The sequence below is a fragment of the Typopeltis vanoorti genome, chromosome 24 (genome assembly GCF_054136105.1).
Source record: "Typopeltis vanoorti isolate ZY-2024b chromosome 24, IOZ_Tvanoo_1.0, whole genome shotgun sequence".
NCBI lineage: Eukaryota > Metazoa > Arthropoda > Arachnida > Uropygi > Thelyphonidae > Typopeltis > Typopeltis vanoorti.
In genome coordinates, this window is record NC_143572.1 from 85,815,046 (window position 1) to 85,836,882 (window position 21,837).

At 37.0% G+C, this 21,837-nt stretch overlaps 1 protein-coding gene across 2 annotated transcripts in view; it reads right to left on the reverse strand.

Moving 5' to 3' along the window:
• Mo25 (calcium binding protein Mo25) overlaps positions 1-21,837 on the reverse strand; it is a 322,108-nt gene that overhangs the window by 274,882 nt on the left and 25,389 nt on the right. For both annotated transcript variants that reach the window (XM_090413554.1, XM_090413553.1), the window contains exon 2: positions 11,733-11,873. In XM_090413554.1, the coding sequence (XP_090269680.1) occupies positions 11,733-11,834 (102 nt within the window). In that variant the 5' untranslated portion in view covers positions 11,835-11,873. The remainder of the gene's footprint in view (positions 1-11,732; positions 11,874-21,837) is intronic.

Sequence of the window (21,837 nt, forward strand, 5' to 3'; positions counted from 1 at the left end):
CCACCCTCCAGGTGAAAAACCTCGTTCTCACACCCTTGTTAACCACACTTTTCCTTAATTTCCAGGGATGACCTCTTGTTCTTCCATCACTATCAACACAGCTGAAACATTTCCCCTGCATCAATCTCATAAAAACCTTTTAGTAATTTAAATATTTCTATCATATCCCTTCTTCTCTGCCTATCAACCTCTGCAATCCACAAGCTCTCAATCTATCAATGTAGAGAGCATTTTTTTACATCACTCACCAACTTGGTCACTCTCCTCTGAACCCTCTCCACAACCTCCTCACCTCCAAGGAATCCAGGTGATCAGACCTGAGCATAGTAATTCAAATGTGGAAGTATCAATCCCTTATAAAGGGGAATAATAACCTCTTCATCTCTGATGTTAGTGTGTTCCTCAATAACCAAGTAATCTTGGACAACTTAGCAATGTGTCCCCTGAACTTCATCTCCCTATCCACCAACACCCCTAAGTCCCTAGCCTCAATCTCTTGGAGTACCATTCCATCAATGTCGTACACAGCTGGTAATCTTTGAATCCCAAAATGCATAACTTTACACTTTTCCACATTGAACTGACATCTATTACCTTTTGTCCATTTTGCCAGCTTATTTAAATCATCCTGCAAACTCTCAACATCAGCTTGATTTTTTATTGCGCTACTCAACTTTGCATCATCAGCAATCAACTAAATATCTCCCTTTAAGCCATTTCCTATATCATTTATGTACAAATTAAACAACAATGGTCTAAACACAGAGCCCTGAGGCACACTACTGTTCACCTGTGCTCCTCCACACACCGCCTTCTGGTATCTCTCCCTGAGCCATTCTCCTATCCATATCACCAGTTTAGTATCCATCCCCCATCTGCTCCAATTTGCAAAACAGTATTCCATGGGGTATCCTGTCAACAGCCTTAGCAAAATCCAGAAGTACCGCTGTGTAACCATTTCCTTTGTCCAACTCAGATGTCATTCTATTATAAAAAGTTAATAAATTGATAAGGCAGGATCGACCTTTAACAAAACCATGTTGGCCCCTATAGAGTATCATATTCTGATCCACCCATTCTTGAATTTTGTCTTTAACCAACTTTTCCAATACTTTTACCACCACTCCCGAGATGGTGATTGGCCTGTAATTAACTACCGCAGTTTTAGAGCCACCTTTATGCAAAGGAACTACTTTGCCTTCTTTCCACTCCCTAGGGACCACACAAGAGTTCAAACTTAAATTAAATAACTAAGTAAGAGGCAATGACAATTCCTTTGCACATTCATGCAACACCTGAGCTGATATTCCATCTAAAACTATAGCAGTGTTTGCATTTAAATTATGCAATATACTAAGTGCCTCTGATTTCTTAACTTCAATTCTCACATTATTGCTACAGGTACAGAAATATCCTCACTTGGGTGATAGACTTTTGAAAAGTGATCACTCAGTAACTCTACTATTATATCTGAATTTGTCACTTCAATACCATCAGCACCTACTCAAGTTATCCTTCCGAAGTCATTCTTCCTTTTACTTGCCACATAGCAGAAGAACTCTTTGGGATTACCCTTGATCTCCTTGGCTAAGGTCTTCTCATAATATGACTTAGGTTTTCTTACTATGCTGGTAACCTTTCTAGCTTGAGCTTTGTACTGCTCATGGGTATACAGATCACCTTTCTCCTTGTAAATTCTCCATAACATTTTCTTTTTTTGCAGATCAAGCTTGATATTACTACTCATCCATCTAACACCTACCTTGTTTGTCTTCCTAACCATGGGGACACAATCTGATATTGCCTTCCTCAGATACCCACTGATTTCATCCCATGCACTGTTAACATTTTTCCCCTGCAATATGTTCTGCCATGGGATGGCTGCAAGCTCACTCCGAAGCTTGTTATAATTGCCTAACCTGTAGTTCTGTAAGTATCCCTTCTTAAGAGAGAGAGAAATCCACAAATTTTGCAACCTCCCAAGTCAATAACACATGATCGCTCTCACCAATTGGAGGTAACGAGGACACCTTACTTATGCATATATTCTCTGAACCAATGGCCAGTTCCAAAACTTTCACACCACGTGTCTCTTCAGTTATGTGCTGTTTCAAGTAATTATCTTGTAGAAGATGTATGACTTCCATTTCCTTTTTGCCACGTGATATTTCCTCCTTCCAATTGATATCACCATAATTAAAATCCCCAATAATAATCACTAACCCTGCACTCATTGCACTAATTTGCCGATGCATGAATTCAATATCACCCTCTGGCCTATAGCAGCAACCAACTGTATACAGTCAACCCTCCTATAACACGGAACCAAAATTGCGACAGCCCTCCTATAACGCGGTTTCCGTTCAACAACATTCCATCAACTTAATTGGTTTAAGAAGATTCTCTATAGCATGAATTTATCTATGTGTTAAATTTTTACAGTTCAAATTAACAGGGAATTCTTTTTGGTGAAGGTACATCACCATTTTCCAATTTCAGTTATCAGGGAATTCCCCTATAAGCGAAGAAACGATGCGAGATTGTTCACAGTGCTCTGTTTGAATGCTTAAAATAGACTGTATGATTAACTGTTGCGTATTTGCATGAATTTTTTTATACAAAAGCACTGCCGAACTTTTGCTGTTGCAACCACCCACTTTGTCATCAATTTTAAGTGCAACTTAGTAGGAAACTGTCTGTAAATCCGTGCAGACGTACATATCACGATTAGTGTTCAATAAAGTGCCTTTTGCTTGCTTAATTTGTGTTATCGTAATTGGACAACATTACACAATACTGTAGGTAATATTTTTTATTTGTTGTAATATAATAATAATAAAATAATTGTTAACCCCAGGTTTGCATAATGTCAGACACAAAAGAAACAAGAAAACAGTTAAAAAGAAAGTTTATATCTCTTGAGGACAAAATCCAAATTTTAAATCGTTTAAAGGGGGGTTCCCATATAACGCGGTACGAATCAATCTGATTCGTACTAATTCCGAGTTTCTTATAGCGCAGTTTCCATATAACGCGGCACGAATTAACCTGGTTTGCACATTAAATCTGAGTTTCTTATAACACGGTTTCCATATAATGCGGTACGAATTAATCGTGTTATAGGAAGGTTGACTGTATTTGGTTGCGTTTGTCACTATTTCACACCAGACCGCCTCAAATGAACTATCATTCATGTCTATCATCTTGATATATGAGTTGCAGCCAAAGAAAGTAGTATATCAAGATGATAGATCATGTGAATGAATATTTCATTTGAGGTGGTCTGGTGTGAAATAGTGACCAACGCAACCAAATATACAGTTGGTTGATGCTATAGACCAAGGGGTACAGGGGGTGATACTGAATTCATGCATCAGCAAATTAGTGCAATGAGTACAGGGTTAGTGATTATTATTGGGGATTTTAATTATGGTGATATCAATTGGAAGGAGGAAATATATCATGTGGTAAAAAGGAAATGGAATTCATACATCTTCTACAAGATAATTACATAACTACAAGAAGCATTCAAAATTTTAAAATTTCGAATGCTTCTTGCATTTGTATACAAAAATTGCAGATTCCCTTTAGTTCTTGTACCAGCTTTAGAACTGATATACATGTCACTAATTTCAGTAGTCCTGTGCCGATTTTTATCCACTCTATTCTGCAATTTATTCCACAAATAGGGATCAACAAATATATAATCACTGCTCGAGTTTCTTCCTCTTACACTCAACCTTTTCAATTTTAGTTTCCCTGTCCAATTACTTCAACTTGTTCAGAAAACAGTAACTTCTTCAATCGCTTATGACCTTCCATGTTCAGATGCAACCCATCTCTTGCATACATCTGTCTTTTTCCTTCAAACACACTCCAGACATTAACAAATTCCAGATCTCTTTTTTTGCACATTCTTGCAATCATAATCCTCCAATTGACACTTTTCTTCTTCATGATATCTTTTCAGTGTATATCATACTGGTGTAAATGATGCTATGCAATATGGAGAAGGGAGGCAAGTATTTGGGAAATTGGAAGTAAAAGATTCAGAGGTTATCAGGTGTTGATTGGGTTAACATTAATAAGGCTGTGGGAATGGATGACATATCACCATATTTTTAAGGAATGTGCACAACAGTTAGCTATGCTATGGCTTTCACCTGGTTATTTATTGACAATCTTGCAGAAGATAAGGTTCCTAAGGAGTGGAAAGAAGACAAAATAGTACCACTCTACAAGCATGATTCAAGGATAGAATATCATGTCCATCAACCCAATCTTGTCTTCTATTCCTAATCAGTCTTTCCAAAACCTTGACTACAACTGTAGTTTCAAATTATATACCTGCAGTTATAGTGAACGTGCTTGAGAGACTGATTAGGAATAGAATACAAAATGGCCAGCAGGGATTTGTAAAGAGTAGGTCTAGTTTTAGCAGTTTACTTGCATTTTATAAGGTAAAAAGTGTGTCAGATAAGGTAGATTCATATACAGTATTCTTGGACTTTGCAAAAGCATTTGATAGATTACCTCATAAGTTAATGTATTAAACTGCAGAGGATGGAATAGTATATTGGTTAGATGGATCGTAGATTGGCTCTCTGAATGATATCAGCAAATTGTTTATGATGGAACAGAGTCTCAAAAAAAGGAAAGTAACCTGTGGTGTGCTCCAGGTTCTGTTCTTCAGCCCCTGCTGTTTAACTTGTTTGTAAATGATATATCATGTAGAATTGAGGATCTTCAGTTGTTTGCTGATGATGTAAAACTGGGGAGTATTATAAGTAGCACAGCTGATATTAATTCCCCTCAGGAAAATTTGAATAAACTTGACTTGGACAAAGAAGTAGGGTTGCAGTTTTAATAAGTGCAGAAATCTAAGGCTCTATACTATATTGATGGCACTATACTGCAGGCAGTGGATGAGATTCGAGATTTGGGAGTGACAGCTGACAGCAAACTGAAGTCAAGAGGGCATACTGCAAGTGTCGCAGGCTGAAAATCATAGTGCTGCTATGATAAGTACACTAATAAGTAGGGATAAGGAAGTGGTTGTGCCACTGTATAAAGCAATGGTCAGACCACACTTGAACTATTGTGCTCATATTTGGTCACTGGTTTTCACTGTGATGTGGAAACATTGGAGAGGATCCAGAGACAAGTGACTAGATAACATCAGGACTGGAATGTTGGGTATGGAGAGAGATTGAAAGAATGTGGATTGCAGAGTTTGATGGATAGAAAGAAAACAGGTGATATGATAAAGATGTTTCTGCTAGTGAGGGGATTTTATCAGATTAATCCAGAAAGGATTATAAAAAGAGTAGAAGGCAAGAAGAGAAGAATCAGCTGGAAGTTATGTAAGAGTATGGTGAAGATGGGTGTGAGGAGTAGATTTTTTTTAAATGGAGTGTTAAGGATTTTAACATTTGGTAAGATAAATATATGTTGTTAGTTGAATGAATCTCCTATAATGAGTCTGCAGACTCCATGGAGGGTGTAATAATAAAGGAGATAAAAACAGACCATTGGATCTATAAGTTAGTGCAATGAAACAACATTTCAAGCTTCTTTATAATGATGTTCCATAAGAAACTGGCTTTTATGAAGGGTTCTTGTCTTGTTCCACAGAACTTTATGCCTAGTGGCAATGGAATGTTCAGCAATTCTGGACTGTTCAGTCTCATGGTACTTGATATAAGACATATCCTTTGCGAATATCTTTATAAAGAAAATTGTGAAACGTTGCTCAACTGCCTTAACTTAAACATATCTAATGTTCTATGTCTATCTTCTTTACAGGATATAGGAAAGATTACTAAAGTGAAAAAATAGTAACCTTTAACTAATATATACAGTAGAACTCGGTTATAACGATCACAGTTACAGCGAATTCACGTTTATATCGAATAATTTTGAAGGTATATTTGAATTACATTTGATTTAATGCATGTATTTCATGTTTATTACGAATTCGTTTCACAGGAATAACGAACAAATAATATATGTTAGTCGTTCCTTTACTGACATTTCGTACGTACGCATTTTCTGGTTGTGGAAAAATGTTGGGAGTCAAACGGAAAATTTTATCAGTTTCCGAAAAAGTAGAAATTATACGGGAGGTGGAAAGTGGCCAATCAAATCTGACAGTAGCAAAGAAGTATGGTTTGTCCCCATCTACAATATCAACAATTTGGAAGAATCGCAAGTTGACTCTGAAAGCTTTTGAAAACAATTTATCGAAGTGTAAAAAACTTAAAAAGTGTAATAAAAGTGACGTTGAAGAGGCACTTCTTTCGTGGCTTAAAGTGCAAAAAACCGCTGGGTTACCTATTAGCAGACAAATTTCAAAAGTTCAAGCTGAAAAATTTGCTGTTCAATTTGGTTATAGCGATTTTAAATGCAACAATGGGCGGATTGATCGCTTTAGGAACAGAAACAATATTCATCATCATCAAATTCCTGCCATGTACCCTCGAGGGGTGTACAGGATATGATAGTACTACATGAAAAAAATTACATCATTATTAATTTCCTACCTACAATTTTCCTCCAAATCAGTCTGTTACTTGTCAAGACTCCAACATTATCAGATCTTATATTTCTATCGTCTAAAGCACTTTGTACCATATCAATCCACCTATATCTTGGTCTTCCTCTGGGTCATTTTGCTGCCAACCTGGCAGAGAACACTTGTTTTGCTAATCTTTCCTCGCCCATTCTGTTTAAGTGACTATACCACCTGAGATTAGCTCTGCTAATCCATTCCTGGATGCTGACAATGTCCAGTTCTTTCCTAATATCCTCATTTTTAATATGATACTGACATTGATGCCATCTGTTCTTGCCTATAATCTTTTTCAGGACTCTCATATCTGTGGTCTCTAGTATTTGGTCAAGTGTTTTACTTCTGACCCAGCTCTCAGATCCATAAGTTAAAACTGGTTTGAACACTGTCTGGTATACAGCTAATTTAGTGTTCCGACTAATTTCTCTCTTATTCCATATGAATTTATTCAATTGACTTCCCACCATACCAGCTTTGCTGATTCTGTTGTCTATTTCTATATTTAATTTACCATCTTCAGTAAAAATTGTGCCTAAATAGCTGAAATGTTTTACTTGTTCCACAGGTTTCCATTCACAAGACAGTTGACATTTTCAATGATTCTGCCTATTTTCATTGTCTTTGTCTTTTTATTGCTGACGTTCATACCATATCTATTACAACAGCTATTCAATTTAGTCAGAGAATCTTACAGACTTGTAGCAGATTTATTTAGAAGTATAACATCATCCACAAAAAGCAAAGAGCTGACATTAACATCTCCAATTTTGATATCAGGTTTAATACCACTTTCCTTCATAATGTGATCCATATAGATAATGAATAACAGAGGGGATAACGTACATCCTTGTCTCACACCAGATTTAACATTAAACCATCTTCCTGTACTTCCTTCAATTCTAACTGCTGACTTACAACTCAAATAAAGACTAAGTATTGCTTGATATAATGCCCCATTGACACCATATAACTGCAGCGTATTGAATAGCTTTTCTCTTGGCACCTTGTCATATGCCTTTTCCAGATCGACAAAACTTAAATACAGATCTTTGTTATATTCCCATGCTTTCTCGACTATTTGTCGTAAAGTGAAGATCTGATCCTGACAGCCTCTATTTGGTCTGATTCCAGCTTGTTCTTCACCAAGCTTTTCTTCCACAATTCTTCTCAACCGTTTCTCAAGTATACTTGCATAGATCTTGCCAGGAACACTCAGTAGGGAAATACCTCTGTAATTCTCACATGCAGTTTTATTTCCCTTTTTATATATGGGTACTATGAGAGCTCTACTCCAATCATCAGGAAATCGTCCCTCTGTCCAGGCTTTCTAAACTATGCAGTGCAGCCACTGTAACACTCTTATACCACCATACTTCAGCATTTCTGGTCGAATATCATCTACTCCTGCTGCCTTTCCACATTTCAAGCCTTCGATGGCTTTTTCTACTTCAAGTATGGATATGTATTCCTGACTGCATGCCTGGTCAGTGTTTTTTTACCACTGTGCTGTCATCACTGCTTGTTTCATTTAGCAGTTTTTCAAAGTAATTACTCCATACTTCAAGATTATCTTTTTCTCCCATTTTCATGTCACCTTTATCATCTCTAATTCCTTTTACAGCACTCTTTCCTCCATTCTTAAGCTTCTTCAACAACCTCCAGAATATTTTGCCACCTTCTTGATATTTATTTTCTATATTCTTGCCAAAGTCCTCCCATAACTTTTGTTTAGCTAGGTTTACACAGTGTTTAGCATTCTTGCATTTGTCTCTATGTTCTCTAAGAGCACAAGCTGACTTATTTGACAGGAACTTTTGGTATGCTTTCTTCTTTTCCTTCGCTGCCTCTTTAACTTGCTGTGTCCACCAGGGAGTTCTGATTTTTTTTATCCTTACAGACAACCTCACCACATGCCTCTCTGGCAGAATCAATCAATGTTTTCTTCAGAGTTTGCCACCGAATCTCCAAAGTTTGATTCCTGTTCTCAAACTCTTCCATTTTTTCTTCAATAATCTTTGTGTATTTTAGTCTACAGCTCACATCTGAGAGCTGCTCAACTTTTATTCGCTTTAAAACTTTCTTACATGTTATTCTTTTCAATATGAAATTCAATTTTATCCTGCTCAAGACTAAATAGTGATCACTTCCAATTTCAAATCCTCTGTACACTCTGCTGTCCTGCACCAGGGAGAAAACATCACTATCAACAATAACATAGTCAATGAGACTTTTCTTATTACTAGCCTCTTCTCTCCATGTGAATTTGTGCACATTTTTATGTTGGAACATGGTGTTAGTAATAACCAGTCCATGTCCTGAGCAGAAATCCAACAGATATTTGCCATTATTATTAGCTTTGTTCTTTTCTCCAAATTTTCCCAAAATATTTTTGTATGTCTCACAATCATTTCCTACTCTGCTATTTAGATCCCCAACAAGGACTAACTTTTCATTTTTCATTGTGTCACTTGCTTTTTCTAAAGCCTCAAAAAATTCCTCCACTTCTACCTTAGTAGAACCTTCAGTGGGACCATAGGCACAAATAAGTCTCATTGTCCAGTTCCCCATTTTCATATTTGCCCACATTACTCTGCTTGAGACTGACTGCCATTCAAGAAGATTAGCCTCGTATTTTGTGTTGAATACTATGGCTACTACTTCTTTTCCTTGATTGTCATTGCCTGAATATAACATTTTGTATTTATTGCTCAGAAAGATCTCACCAGTTTTGGTCTTTTTTGTTTCAGTCACCCCTATTATGTCGATCTGGTGCTTATCTAATTCCTCAGCTAGCTCCATTTCTTTGCCATTTAGGCTTCTTACGTTGATAGTACCGATCTTTAACTCTGGTGATGTTGAGTTGGGGTTTGTTTTCAGATTTGTTCCAGTAGCTGACTTTTCGCTGTTTGCCCTGGTTCCCTGGCGAAAACAACGGGGCCTTGTTTAACCGGGCGACGACCCAGTCAGCATGAAATTTTGTCATGTTGTACCATCATTCTATATTTTCGTTTAACCAATAAGAATACAATTTGGTCGGTTAAATCCCAAATTGCCTGCCCATCCTCGTCCGTTCAGTATCCAAGTAGATACCCAATAGGGTGCACCATGAGAAGGTGAGGATTGGACATTAGGTCAGAAGCCCTGGTCGGTTCTCCGCACTTTAAAGGCTATGTGGCTGTCTCCTCTCAGTTATACAGCTTTGACCCTTAAGCACCCCCAGAAACAATACTGTCTATGCAAAAGTAAGTGGAGAGGCGTTATCCACTGACAAAAACATTGTTTCTAAGATCAAGAATGTATGGCCAGACATGAAACGAAGGTATGGATACAACAACATTTATAATGCAGGCGAAGCAGGGTTTTTTTTATAATTTAACGCCGATAAAACTTTCCAATTTAAAAACGAAAAGTGCATTGCCAGACTCAAAGTTTTAGTTTGTGCGAACATGACCGGTAGCGATAAAAGAAAGCTTCTTGTAATTGGAAAATCGACAAAGCCTAGATGCTTTAAAAACAAAGAAATTTCCTGTTGATTATACAGCAAATAAGAAGGCCTGGAAAACATCTTCAATTTTCGAAAATGAAATTCGCAAGTGGGATAAAAATCTTCACAGTGAAAACTGGAAAATTTTGTTATTGACAGACAACTGTCCTGCCCATCCTGTAGTGGCTAATTTAACAAACATAAAACTTGTTTTTTTGCCACCGAATGTGACATCTGTCTTGCAACCACTTGATCAAAGCATAATTAGATGTTTAAATCCCATTTTCGTCGTCTGTTAGTCTTGGAACTGATAGAACACAGAGAAAAATCTGTGGAAAATGCTTATGCTTACGACTCGAAGATCAGTGTACTTCACGCAATACGTTTAATGAGTGATGCTTGAAATTTGGTGTCATCGTCTACGATACAAAACTGTTTTAAGAAAGCCGGTCTTGTGGAATACGAGTGCGAATCTGAAGAAGATGAAGAGGATAACTTACCATTATCAACGTGGTTAAAAGCATGAAACTTGGACAATTTTGAAAGGTGCGCAGAGATTGATAATTTTATAGACAATAATAATGACATCGCAACTTCGGGTATACCGACAGACACTGATATTTTAAACCAAATCTCTCATACACCAGAAGAAGATAATAGTAGTAGTGACTCTGAGGAAGAAAATAGCAATGATGAGAAAATCGTTACCTGGTGTGAAGCAGAAAGTACTTTACATATTTTAACAAGATTTATGGAATCGCGATCTGCAAGTTCAGACGACACATTCAAGCATCTTAGTGGTATAAGGAACAATTTCAAATGTATGAAATATGCGTGTTGTGCAAAGCAAAGCACACTTGATGATTTTCTATGTAAAAATGTGAAGTTTTAAAAATAAATTTTTGTTCTTTATATGTATGTATGCATATATGTATTTATGTTACCCAATATACCTATGCTGAGAAAAATCTGAAAACATTTTTAATTCGCTCAAATTATGACCTTCTTGGATATAAAAAATAACGGTTATTACGAACAAATATATGCGGTCCCGTGGAATTCATTATAACCGAGTTCTACTGTATTTACAATTTTAAGTTAAGAAAATGTTGACCATTTTCTGCTATCTTACTTGAGCTAGTTTTTTTTTTTTTTTTTTTTAGAATTTTCTGTTTTTGTATAATAGCTGTTCCATTTATGTACTGAATTTATGTGATAAATGGACATTTACGAACATATGCAACAATTTTACAATTAAACATCAAGATTTTCCATGTGTGTTTTCCATTTAAATGCCAATTAAATGTTAACAGAATGTGATCCAATAGACAACCAAATAAAAAATACCTTAAATACAAAAGAGACACTATTAAAGTGATTATATGGGACTTGAAAAAGCCACAGAAGACAATGAATAACGAAGCCTTCTAAAAAAGACATACTGCAAAAACATTACAAGTATATTTCTTTGCATTTTTTTTTTAATCCATCCAACACATAATTCTGGCAGTGTCATGCCATTCATCCTACTTTTCTTGCACACATTTTTAACAGACAACATGGTTCTATTTATATAACAATATATTTCCTTATAACAGCAGTAACATGCAAGTAAACTGATGGTTTTGATTCTGTATAATTAATTACAGATCTATATGTAAATTAAATTTAACCAACCTTCTCAGCTTTTTTGTCACCTTTCTCTAATGCAAGAACAGCCTCCCTTAATGCTTTAACTAGCTCATAAGGGCTCTTTTGGGACTTCCCAAACAAAGGCATAATGGCTGCCCAAGCCAAAAGGGAGTCAAAATATTCTATCTGAAATGGAAAAAATATCACTAAAAACAGCAATGATATTTACATTTTTCAATAAAGAAATTAAACATGATTCTAATCTTATTACTTACAATGGCACAATAGTAAAAATGATATTTTTCATTATACACATATACCAACGTACTGAAAATTCTTTCTGTTGATGTAAAAATGGTAGAGGAATTCACCAATTTGCATCTAAGAACAGTGACATATCAAAATAACATGAATTATATGCTTTCTTTAGTTTTTCTTAATGTCGGTACCACCAATGAAAAGTTGTAACCTACTCTATTTGGAAAGAGAGAAAATTTTGCTGCAAGAAGGCAGAAGATAGTAGAAGTGGTGAATATCAGTTAAGTCATTCTTTTTGCATCATTATATTTACAAGTGTTTGTGTGATTAACATTAAAATGTTTAATTTTCTGAGTTTTAAAGGTTTAATATATTTTTCCTTGTACACTGCATTGTGCAGCATGGCATCGATGTGCTAATTTTAATGTGCGTAATTACATTTGCCGCAGCATTTCCAAAATGTATGGCCTTTGTAAAATGAGAGATTTTTGGAGGAAGAATGAAACTGGAGAACGTTTGTCAAGTGTTTTGTGAGTGAATACCAGATGTGTGAAGAGAGTAAGTAGAGTGATTTGAAATATATGATAACACGATTGGCATAGTGTTGCAAACAGTATGAGTGACTACGTGAATGAGGCAGTGGAAAATGAAGAGAATGACCAGATGGTAATGGAAACGATAAAGCACTTACATGGAGTTCTTCACAGAACAAAACAGGAGATTGAATGGCTGGAGAAATGTCTGGCAGATTTTTATATAGTTCATTGATATGAGGAGTTCTTGAAGAGAGTACAATAAAATCATGTTTCCAAGGAGTTAAGATAAAGGATGTCGTTGATGCTTTAAGAATGCAGAGAGTTAAGGTGAAAGAGATGTTTATTTTGGCTGGTACAAATGATTTAGCAGGTGACAAGTGTTGTATGTGAGAAGACATGAAGGAGTTGCTAGTGCATATGAAAAGAAGAGTGAAAAAGTAAAAGTTGTTAGTCTGCTGCCACACTATGATAGTGGCAAGCTGAGATGCAGAGCGATGATCACAAATGAGTGGGTGCACAGATTGTGCAGGAGGAATGGTGTGGAGTTTGTAGACTTTACTAAATCACTTAAGGAATTGAACAACGTAGGTACGAATATAAATTAAATTACACTTTAATAAATATTTCCGATATTTCGGCAACGTCATGTTGCCATTTTCAAAAGGAACTTACAAAAAAAGGCACGTGCACGTAGGCAATACAACACAATAACCGAGAATGAAGAGATAAAGCTATTGTTCTCCTAAAAGTATTGATGGTGCCCTCTAGCGGCCTAAGTAGGTGTTCTTGGGCGTTGGGGCTGAAGGTCTGCTGATGTAAGCCTCCCAAATTTGGGGCAGTTGCATACTACCAAATTTGTTGAGGTTTGGAGAGTTTCTTAGGGCTGAGGCTGATTCCATAAATAGTCTTTCAAATTTGTATTTGCTATGGTGTATTACTGTAGCTTTCTTCCACCGTATTTTGTGGCGTGTATCCAGAGCATGGTCTGCAAGACCAGAATGGCTGTACTTGTCAAAGCGGATGTAGTCCTTGTGTTCAGAAATTCTGATATTCGCTGTCCTGCCTGTTTGGCCAAAGTAAGACAGTTTACAACTGCAAGGGACCTGGTATAGACCAGGTAGGTCTAGGGGAAGTGGTTGGTCTTTGGTGGAGCGGATAAGGGATGCCAATTTTCTGTAAGGCCTATAACAGGAGGTCAGGTCATGTTTTAAGATTTTGGTAATTTTTTTCCAGGTGCGTCGAATGAAGGGAATGGTGATGGATTTAGAGTAATCCTTGTTGTGGAAGGGGGGGGGGGACTAGACAATTAAATCATCTAACTTTCCTGAAACACTGCTGGGATAATAAGGTAATCCCGAACTGTGTAAATTATAAGCATCGTTTTGTTTCACAAAAAATGCTCCGTATATATAACCCCGCTAGCTATGCATTGCTTTGCGAACAAATCACCACCACGCGGTTTCTCTTGGTGGACGTTAACGAAGCTATTTGTTCCTTTGAAGATGAGCTTTCATGCACTTTAAATCACGAACTTTGGTCTATTTTACATGATGTCTCGTGTACCGCTGCAGACAAAAAATTTGAAAAAACATGAAGCCAACAGATGAAAAAATTCTAAAAATTAAAAAAGAACTCTACTGTCAATCCAAAACTCTACCAACACCGTAATCAACCTTTCTTCAGTCACCCTGAAGCACTCAACGCGCTTTCACGTGGCCACAACTTTGCCATTGCTCCCAGAAAAATACCTAGTGAGGATATTATGATCCAGATCAAATGCGGAATCCGCTAACTTCCACATCAAATTGCCAACAGTGTAAGACTGGATGTAGCTTGTGTCCTCTCCAAAGCAAGACCACCAAAAACCAACAAGGAATATAAAGCTCTACAGGAAATGAGGAATAATAAAGAATTAGTTATCACCAAAGCGGATAAGGGAAATGCAACTGTAGTACTTAACCAAAAGGACCACACAGGTAAGCTTAATGCTCTTCTATTAGATCAGGCTACTTACCTCCCTATCGAATACAATCCCACCAACTCACAAATTAGAAAACTTCACAGGCTCCTTAAGAAAGTCACTTCTGGGCCAGTAGAAGTTACCAACAGATTAAAGCCGTTTAAATCTATACCCCCCCCCACCCGTATTTACAGACTCCCAAAAATGCATAAAGAAAATGTGCCATTACGTCCCATAGTGGATGGCATTGATTCCCCCACATACAAATTAGCAAAACATTTGGCCAAAGAGCTCGCAATACACCATCACAGATAAAAAAAACTCAGCCCACTTCAAAGCCAGCATAGAAAACCTTACACTCCAACATACTGACATAATGGTCAACTTTGACATCTCCTCCTTATTCACAAATGTCCCACTCAAGGAAACTTTAGAGCTAATCCAAGCTAAATTTTCTCCTGATATCTCAGCCCTATTTCAGTTCACAATGAACTCAGGCTATTTCGTTTGACAGGGAAAAGTCTATAAACAAATAGAGGGGACAGTCATGGGTTCACCACTCTCCCCACCCTTGGCCAATTTCTTTATAGAGATCTTTGAAGAAAAAGTCTTAGCCTCTGCCCCACAAAAACCAACTATATGGCTTCGCTATGTTGATGATGTGTTCGCTATTTGGCCACATGGCTCTGAAACACTCCTCTCTTTCTTAACACACTTAAACAACCAACACCTCAAAATCAAGTTCACCCTGGAAAAAGAGGAAAACAACAGCCTCCCTTTCCTAGACACACTAGTCACCCGCCAGCCTGATGAAAACTTGGTTTTCTCAGTTTATAGAAAACCAACCCATACATACAGGGAGATGCATTCACCAACAATCCCCCCTCCCTCCCCTCACAACAATATGGAGTGGTGAAAACTGGCCCTAAACACTGAACTAAATCACATCCTCAACACTTTCTCAGCCAATGGCTACTCCCCCAAAAAAATCCAAAAAATATTAAACCTACAAACCACAGCCCCCCCCCCTCCACAACAAGGATTACTCTAAATTCATCACCATTACCTACATCCGAGGCACCTCGAAAATTACCAAAATCTTAAAAAAAACATGACCTGACCCCCTGTTATAGGCCTTACAGAAAATTGGCATCCCTTATCCACTCCACCAAAGACCAACCACTTCCCCTAGACCTACCTGGTGTATACCCGGTCCCTTGCAGTTGTAAACTGTCTTACTTTGGCCAAACAGGCAGGACAGCGAATATCAGAATTTCTGAACAAAAGGACTACATCCGCTTTCACAAGTACAGCCATTCTGGTCTTGCAGACCATGCTCTGGATACATGCCACAAAATACAGTGGAAGAAAGCTACAGTAATACACCATAGCAAATACAAATTCAAAAGACTATTTATGGAATCAGCCTCAGCCCTAAGAAACTCTCCAAACCTCAACAAATTTGGTTGTGTGCAACTGCCTCAAATTTGGGAGGCTTACATCAGCAGACCTTCAGCCCCAACGGCCAAGAACACCTACTTAGCCTGCTAGAGGGCACCATCAGTACTTTTAGGAGAATAATAGCTTCATCTCTTCATTCTCAGTTACTGTGTTGTATTGCCTACATGCACGTGCCTTTTTTTGTAAGTTCCTTTTGAAAATGGCAACGTGACGTTGCCAAAATATCGGAAATATTTATTAAAGTGTAATTTAATTTATATTCGTATCTACGTTGTTCAATTCCTTAAGTGCTTTAGTAATGCATAACCAACGTATAAGCCTGTCTATGAGTTTGTTGACTTATGGAATGAGTTTGATGGAGGGTAGGATTCATATAAAATAGATGGCTTGCATCTAAATGAATTTGGTTTCAAGAGTCTTGCTCAATGAAAGTGTGGAAGTACAAAGTTAACACGTTCATTGCCAAGCTGAAAATTGGAATTTCGTGTGGTGGCCAAATTTTTTTTACTTGATAGCGACGTCCACGCGATAAAGCGTGATCGGTCGCCCAGTGGGAACTCGCATCACGCGATATCGCGCGATTGGCAATGAACGCTTTAAGGAAATTAGAATGTTTAGGTCCTTCTCGTGGAAAGGCTTATACGTTGGTTATGCATTTTCACTATATTATTTCAGGAAATTACAACGTACTAGGATATACATTAAATAAATTTTAATATATTTCTATATTTCGGCAGCGTCACGCTGCCATTTTCAAGAACTTATGTACCAGCTACGTGCACGCAGGCACAGCAAAAACAATAAATGAACAAGAAGAATGAAGCTATTATTTCTCCTAAAGTCCTGATGGTGCTCTCTAGCGGGCGATGTTGGTATTCTTGGGCGATTGGGCTGGAGGTCTTCTGATGTAGGTTTCCCAAATTTGAGGAAGTCTCATGCAGCCAAATTTGTTGAGGATAAATTCAACAAATTTGGCTGCATGAGACTTCCTCAAATTTGGGAAACCTACATCAGAAGACCTCCAGCCCAATCGCCCAAGAATACCAACATCGCCCGCTAGAGGGCACCATCAGGACTTTAGGAGAAATAATAGCTTCATTCTTCTTGCTCATTTATTGTTTTTGCTGTGCCTGCGTGCACATAGCTGGTACATAAGTTCTTGAAAATGGCAGTGTGACGCTGCCGAAATATAGAAATATATTAAAATTTATTTAATGTATATTCTAGTATGTTGTAATTTCCTGAAATAATATAGAATGTTTAGGAATAATACAAGTGAATGTGGGACCAGACAACCTAGTAAGTGTAAGAATGATAACTTGATGCGAAATGTAGCACCTCAGGTTAAATTTGGTGAGCTGAGTAGCACACAAGGTGAAAGGGAGGGGTGGGGGTGGGGGATGAAGGGCGTATTGCAGTTTATGTATCCTAATGTCAGAAGTATTCAAAATAAGATTGAAGAGTTTTGGCATTGGTCAGCATGACTTGGCCAAAAGTTATATGCATTGGTGAGTTGCAGCTGACTGAGGATGATAATATGGTGATAGGAATAGAATGCAGGGGGGGGGGTATAGTGTTTCAAAGAGGATAGAAGAAGGGGAAGGATGTTTTGCTAAAGATAGCAGAGAAATTAAAGCAAAAAAGAGTAGAAGTACATCACAGGGACAGGGATTCAGAAGGCAGTTCATTTGAAAGTATCTGGCGAGATAGAGGCCAACAGGGCCATATAAGTAATTGATTGCTGCTATAATCCAGAGCAGCGTTTCTCAACATTTCTAAGCCCCAAGGACCAGTAAATGTCTAAAACAATTCTACAGACCACTAAGTTATAAGGTGTAGCTTGGGGGGGGGGGGGTACACCCCGGGTGGCAATTTTTTTTTTTGGCATTTAAGAAATCTTGCTATACTGTCTATCTATAAAACAGCAACTGAGTGATGAAATAGACTTCGACAATGTCATCGACGATTTTACGAACAGAAAAGCAAGAAAAATAACATTTTAGAATGTTGGAATTAAAGTTTAATTTCAAAAATAAACATAGTGTTTTTAATTTATTTCCCTATATGTCGTTCTGACTTTTTGTAATTTTTTTAAAAACCACGGGAATTGCCAACATTTTGGAAAACAAACTGTGCCATTTATAACATAAATCTAAATGCATGTTTTGAATACATATGGAAACATAATTAATTAAATTGGAAGTAAACGATTAAAAGTGTATCAAATCATCTCATCTCCCTTTTACCCTCTTTTACCTTGTGGTGTCGGGCGGTTTATTAATCATCGGACCTCAAATCGTTCACAGGATAAGGTGGTCAAGCTCTACGCCCCCAGTGTATCCCATGTCAGTAGTGTTGAGTCCTCAAGGAAGGTTTGCCTGCTTTGCAGGATGAAAAATTCCAGGATAAACTTGAAAAAACCCTACTGTTCATACCCAAGACCAGCTGAGGGAGATTCTTCAGCTCCTCAAGTCTCCGATGGGAATCGAACCTAGAAAAACTCCTTCTCCAGGCATATGGTTGCGAAGCACACAACCACTAGGCTAACTGTGCGGACGTGTATGAGATAAATAATGTAATATAATTATGTTACTAACTTTTAATGAGATGGTTGAGCTTCTCGACCCTTGCAGAGTTGCTGGATATCTGGCTCAATATTAGTCAACTCCAGTCAAAGATAGGCACACACTAAGATGAAGTCTGTATTTTGTTTTTATTTGAAGGAGCAATGAAAATCCTTTCGCACAAAGATAGGTTGTCAAAAACTGCATGACGATTTTCAATGCTTCTTCAGATAATTCTGGAAATTCACTTCTCATTGAAGGCGAGATCCAAAATCGAGCCAAACCAAGATCACGGAATTGCATTTTAAGTCCACTGTCACTTGAAAGCTAAATTAACTGTTCTTTTTTCAATAACGAAAGGTTGTTCTTGTGACTGCAAGTCTGCAATTGATCGCGAACCCACAAAAATTTCTTATAAAAGTTATTCGGAAAATATGTTTCAAAAATTCTGTTTCAGATTTTTGAAGTGGTCACAAACCCTTTAAAGAAACTCAGAATCAACAAAATTATCATTTTCCACTAAAAAGGATTCCAAATGTTGGAAAAGGTGCAAATTGTCTGTCTTTTACATAATTAATTCATAAAACCAGTTTTTTTTTTCTCGAATGCCTTTATTTTGTCGTACGCATTAAGAACAGTTAAAGAATTTCCCTGAAGAGAGAGATTTAGTTCATTTAATTTTAAAAAAATTGTCTGAAAGACAGGATAGTGCTGATAATCATGCTTCGTCAACAAGGAGTGATGCAAAATCAGAATTACATGCCTTAATTGAAATTAACTTCGTGTTTTAATTGAAATAGCCTTGTTAGTACTTTGCCCCTGGAAAGTCAGTGAATTTCAGAATGAAGCAAAAGTTGTATATATATTCACTGTCCATTTCATTTCAGAGTACTGAAAATAACCTGTTATTTAATGGTCGAGCTTTAATAAAATTAACTAGCTTTACAGCGTTGTATAGCACAGTTTTAAATTCTGGTGGCATTCCTCTGGAGGCTAATGCTGCCCTATGTATGGTACTCAATTCATATCTGGACTATAGAAACAACCCCCACTATGCCTGTCTGTAAGGGAGTGAGCTCCATCCAAACAGAAGCCTATACATTTTTCCCACTGGATCCCTTTTTGCATTATGTAATTATTGAGGGTGCGAAAGATTTCTTCTCCAGTTGTTCGGGATGACAAAGTTCTACAAAACAGAATATCATCATGAATATTGTTATCATGCGCATATCTTACGTAGCATATTAACTGCACATCATTTGTAACATCTTGTCTATTTTTTTAACACATAATAAGGGCTCTTCTTTAACTCTTTCGATTAACTGAGATTCTACATCATAGCCATAATATTAATTCCGCTATCGACAGTGTCATTTGAAAGTGGAATCAAATTAACGTCTTTTAGTAACTTGTTGCCAAACATAGTTTCTACAACATCTTTTATAGCCAGAAGTACTAAATTTTCCCCAATAGAATGAGGTTTCCCTGTTTTCATTATGCGCAAACTTTAGGATGCTTCAAGTGCTTGCTATTAATCAAACTCATGATTTAATGTCCCTAAGTGTCACTAAAAAAATTTAATTGGCTTATTTTTCACATCAATGTTTAGTTTCTAAATGTAATCAGAGTTTCGCAGGTTTCATGCACTTATTCAGCAACACTTCATAACACAAAACACATTGAGGTTTCTATTCACTTTTATCTCCACACCAAGTAAATCTGAATTCCAAATATGAACTGCTATATTTCCTACTGTATTTTTAATTTTAACTGCTTGTTTCTTCTACTTTAATAGTATCAGATTTACTCTCCATTACAACACGTATATCACCATTTGCTCTTTTTTTCAAAGTCTTAGTTCTAAGCCACTTTTCCATTATTGAAAAACATTTCTGAAAAATATATAAATACTGGGGTTAACTCAGGACACACTTTGTCCAAGTATCACTTAGCACTTCTGAAGATATACTGAACCTTGGATGAGGGAAGGAAACCTTCAATAATAAAAATCAATAAACAACAAGCAATTGGTTGCAATGTGGATAACACATGTTCACTTCAAATCTGACAAAATAGCAAGAAAGTGAAAGCAATAAAACTATATTGTTGTTCACTTCACCCCTCTTTTATTATTCATCATTCTGTCGCTACAAATTTAGCGGCAGATTGACGAATAATAAAAGAGATGTGAAGTGAACAACAATATAGTTTTATTGCTTCCGCCTTCTGATGCTATTTGTTTTTTTTTTTTAAGTCTCCATTTGATTTCAATAATTTTGACTTATTTATTCAATTTTAATTTGTTTTGTTTGGATAATTAAAAAATATATATTTATTTAATTTATTTATTTAAGTCTGCCTGCAGACCACCTGTCCCACCACAGGTAGTCCACAGACCACAGGTTTAGAAACACTTATCCAGAGGGTATAAGGGAGAATGTAGATGACATGCACTCGCAAATTAGCATGATGAGTACAGATTGAGTATTTATTATGGGAGATTTCAACTATGGAGACATAGATTAGGAGTAATGGTCACAGGCAGGGAAGGAAATGGAATTTATACAGCTGATGAGAGATGATTACCTGAGGCAGCATGAGGTCCAAGATTGATAGATCTGATCACTGCATTAGAGAACTTAAAACTAACCAATCTAGCTATCTCCACATGGACAAAGTGATCACATAGTTTTGACCTGGGAGATTGCCAGACATGTAGAATTTTCTATTAAGAAGGAATATATGTGGAATTACAAAGCAGGTGATTATGACAAGCTGAGGAGACAGCTTTCAGCAGAGCCATGGCATAAGAATTTGGAGAAGAGAGATTATGGTGCATGGGAGGTAGTCAAAGAGTGGTTGAAGAAAGCAGTATCTAAATGCATACCTAGTATCAGAAAAATAAATCAGGTAGGAGTTCAATAGATGAATAGCTTTATTAAGGAGGAGCTGTACACAAAGAAAAGGTTGTGGAGAAATTATAAAGAAAATGGTGATCAGCATAAGACACAGACAAGAAGGGTGATTGGTATGGTAAAAAAGGCTAAAGTTAATTATGAGAGAAAGCTAACTGACAAGTTCAAAAGAAACCCTAAAGAGTTCTTTTGCTATGTAGTGAGTAAAAGGAGGAATGACTATGGAAGGATGACGTTAAAAAGTGCTGATGGTGGGAAGGTAACAGAATTAAGCCAAACAGTTGAATTACTGAGTAAGCATTTTGCAAGCATGTACCATCTAGGTACACACCTGTATCTAGGTGACATCGACTGATTGGAGAATGAAGGTATTAAAATATTGTAGAACCTCAATACGAACACAGCTATGGGATTAGATGGCATATCAGCCCTTGTACTATGAGAACGTGCAAGGGA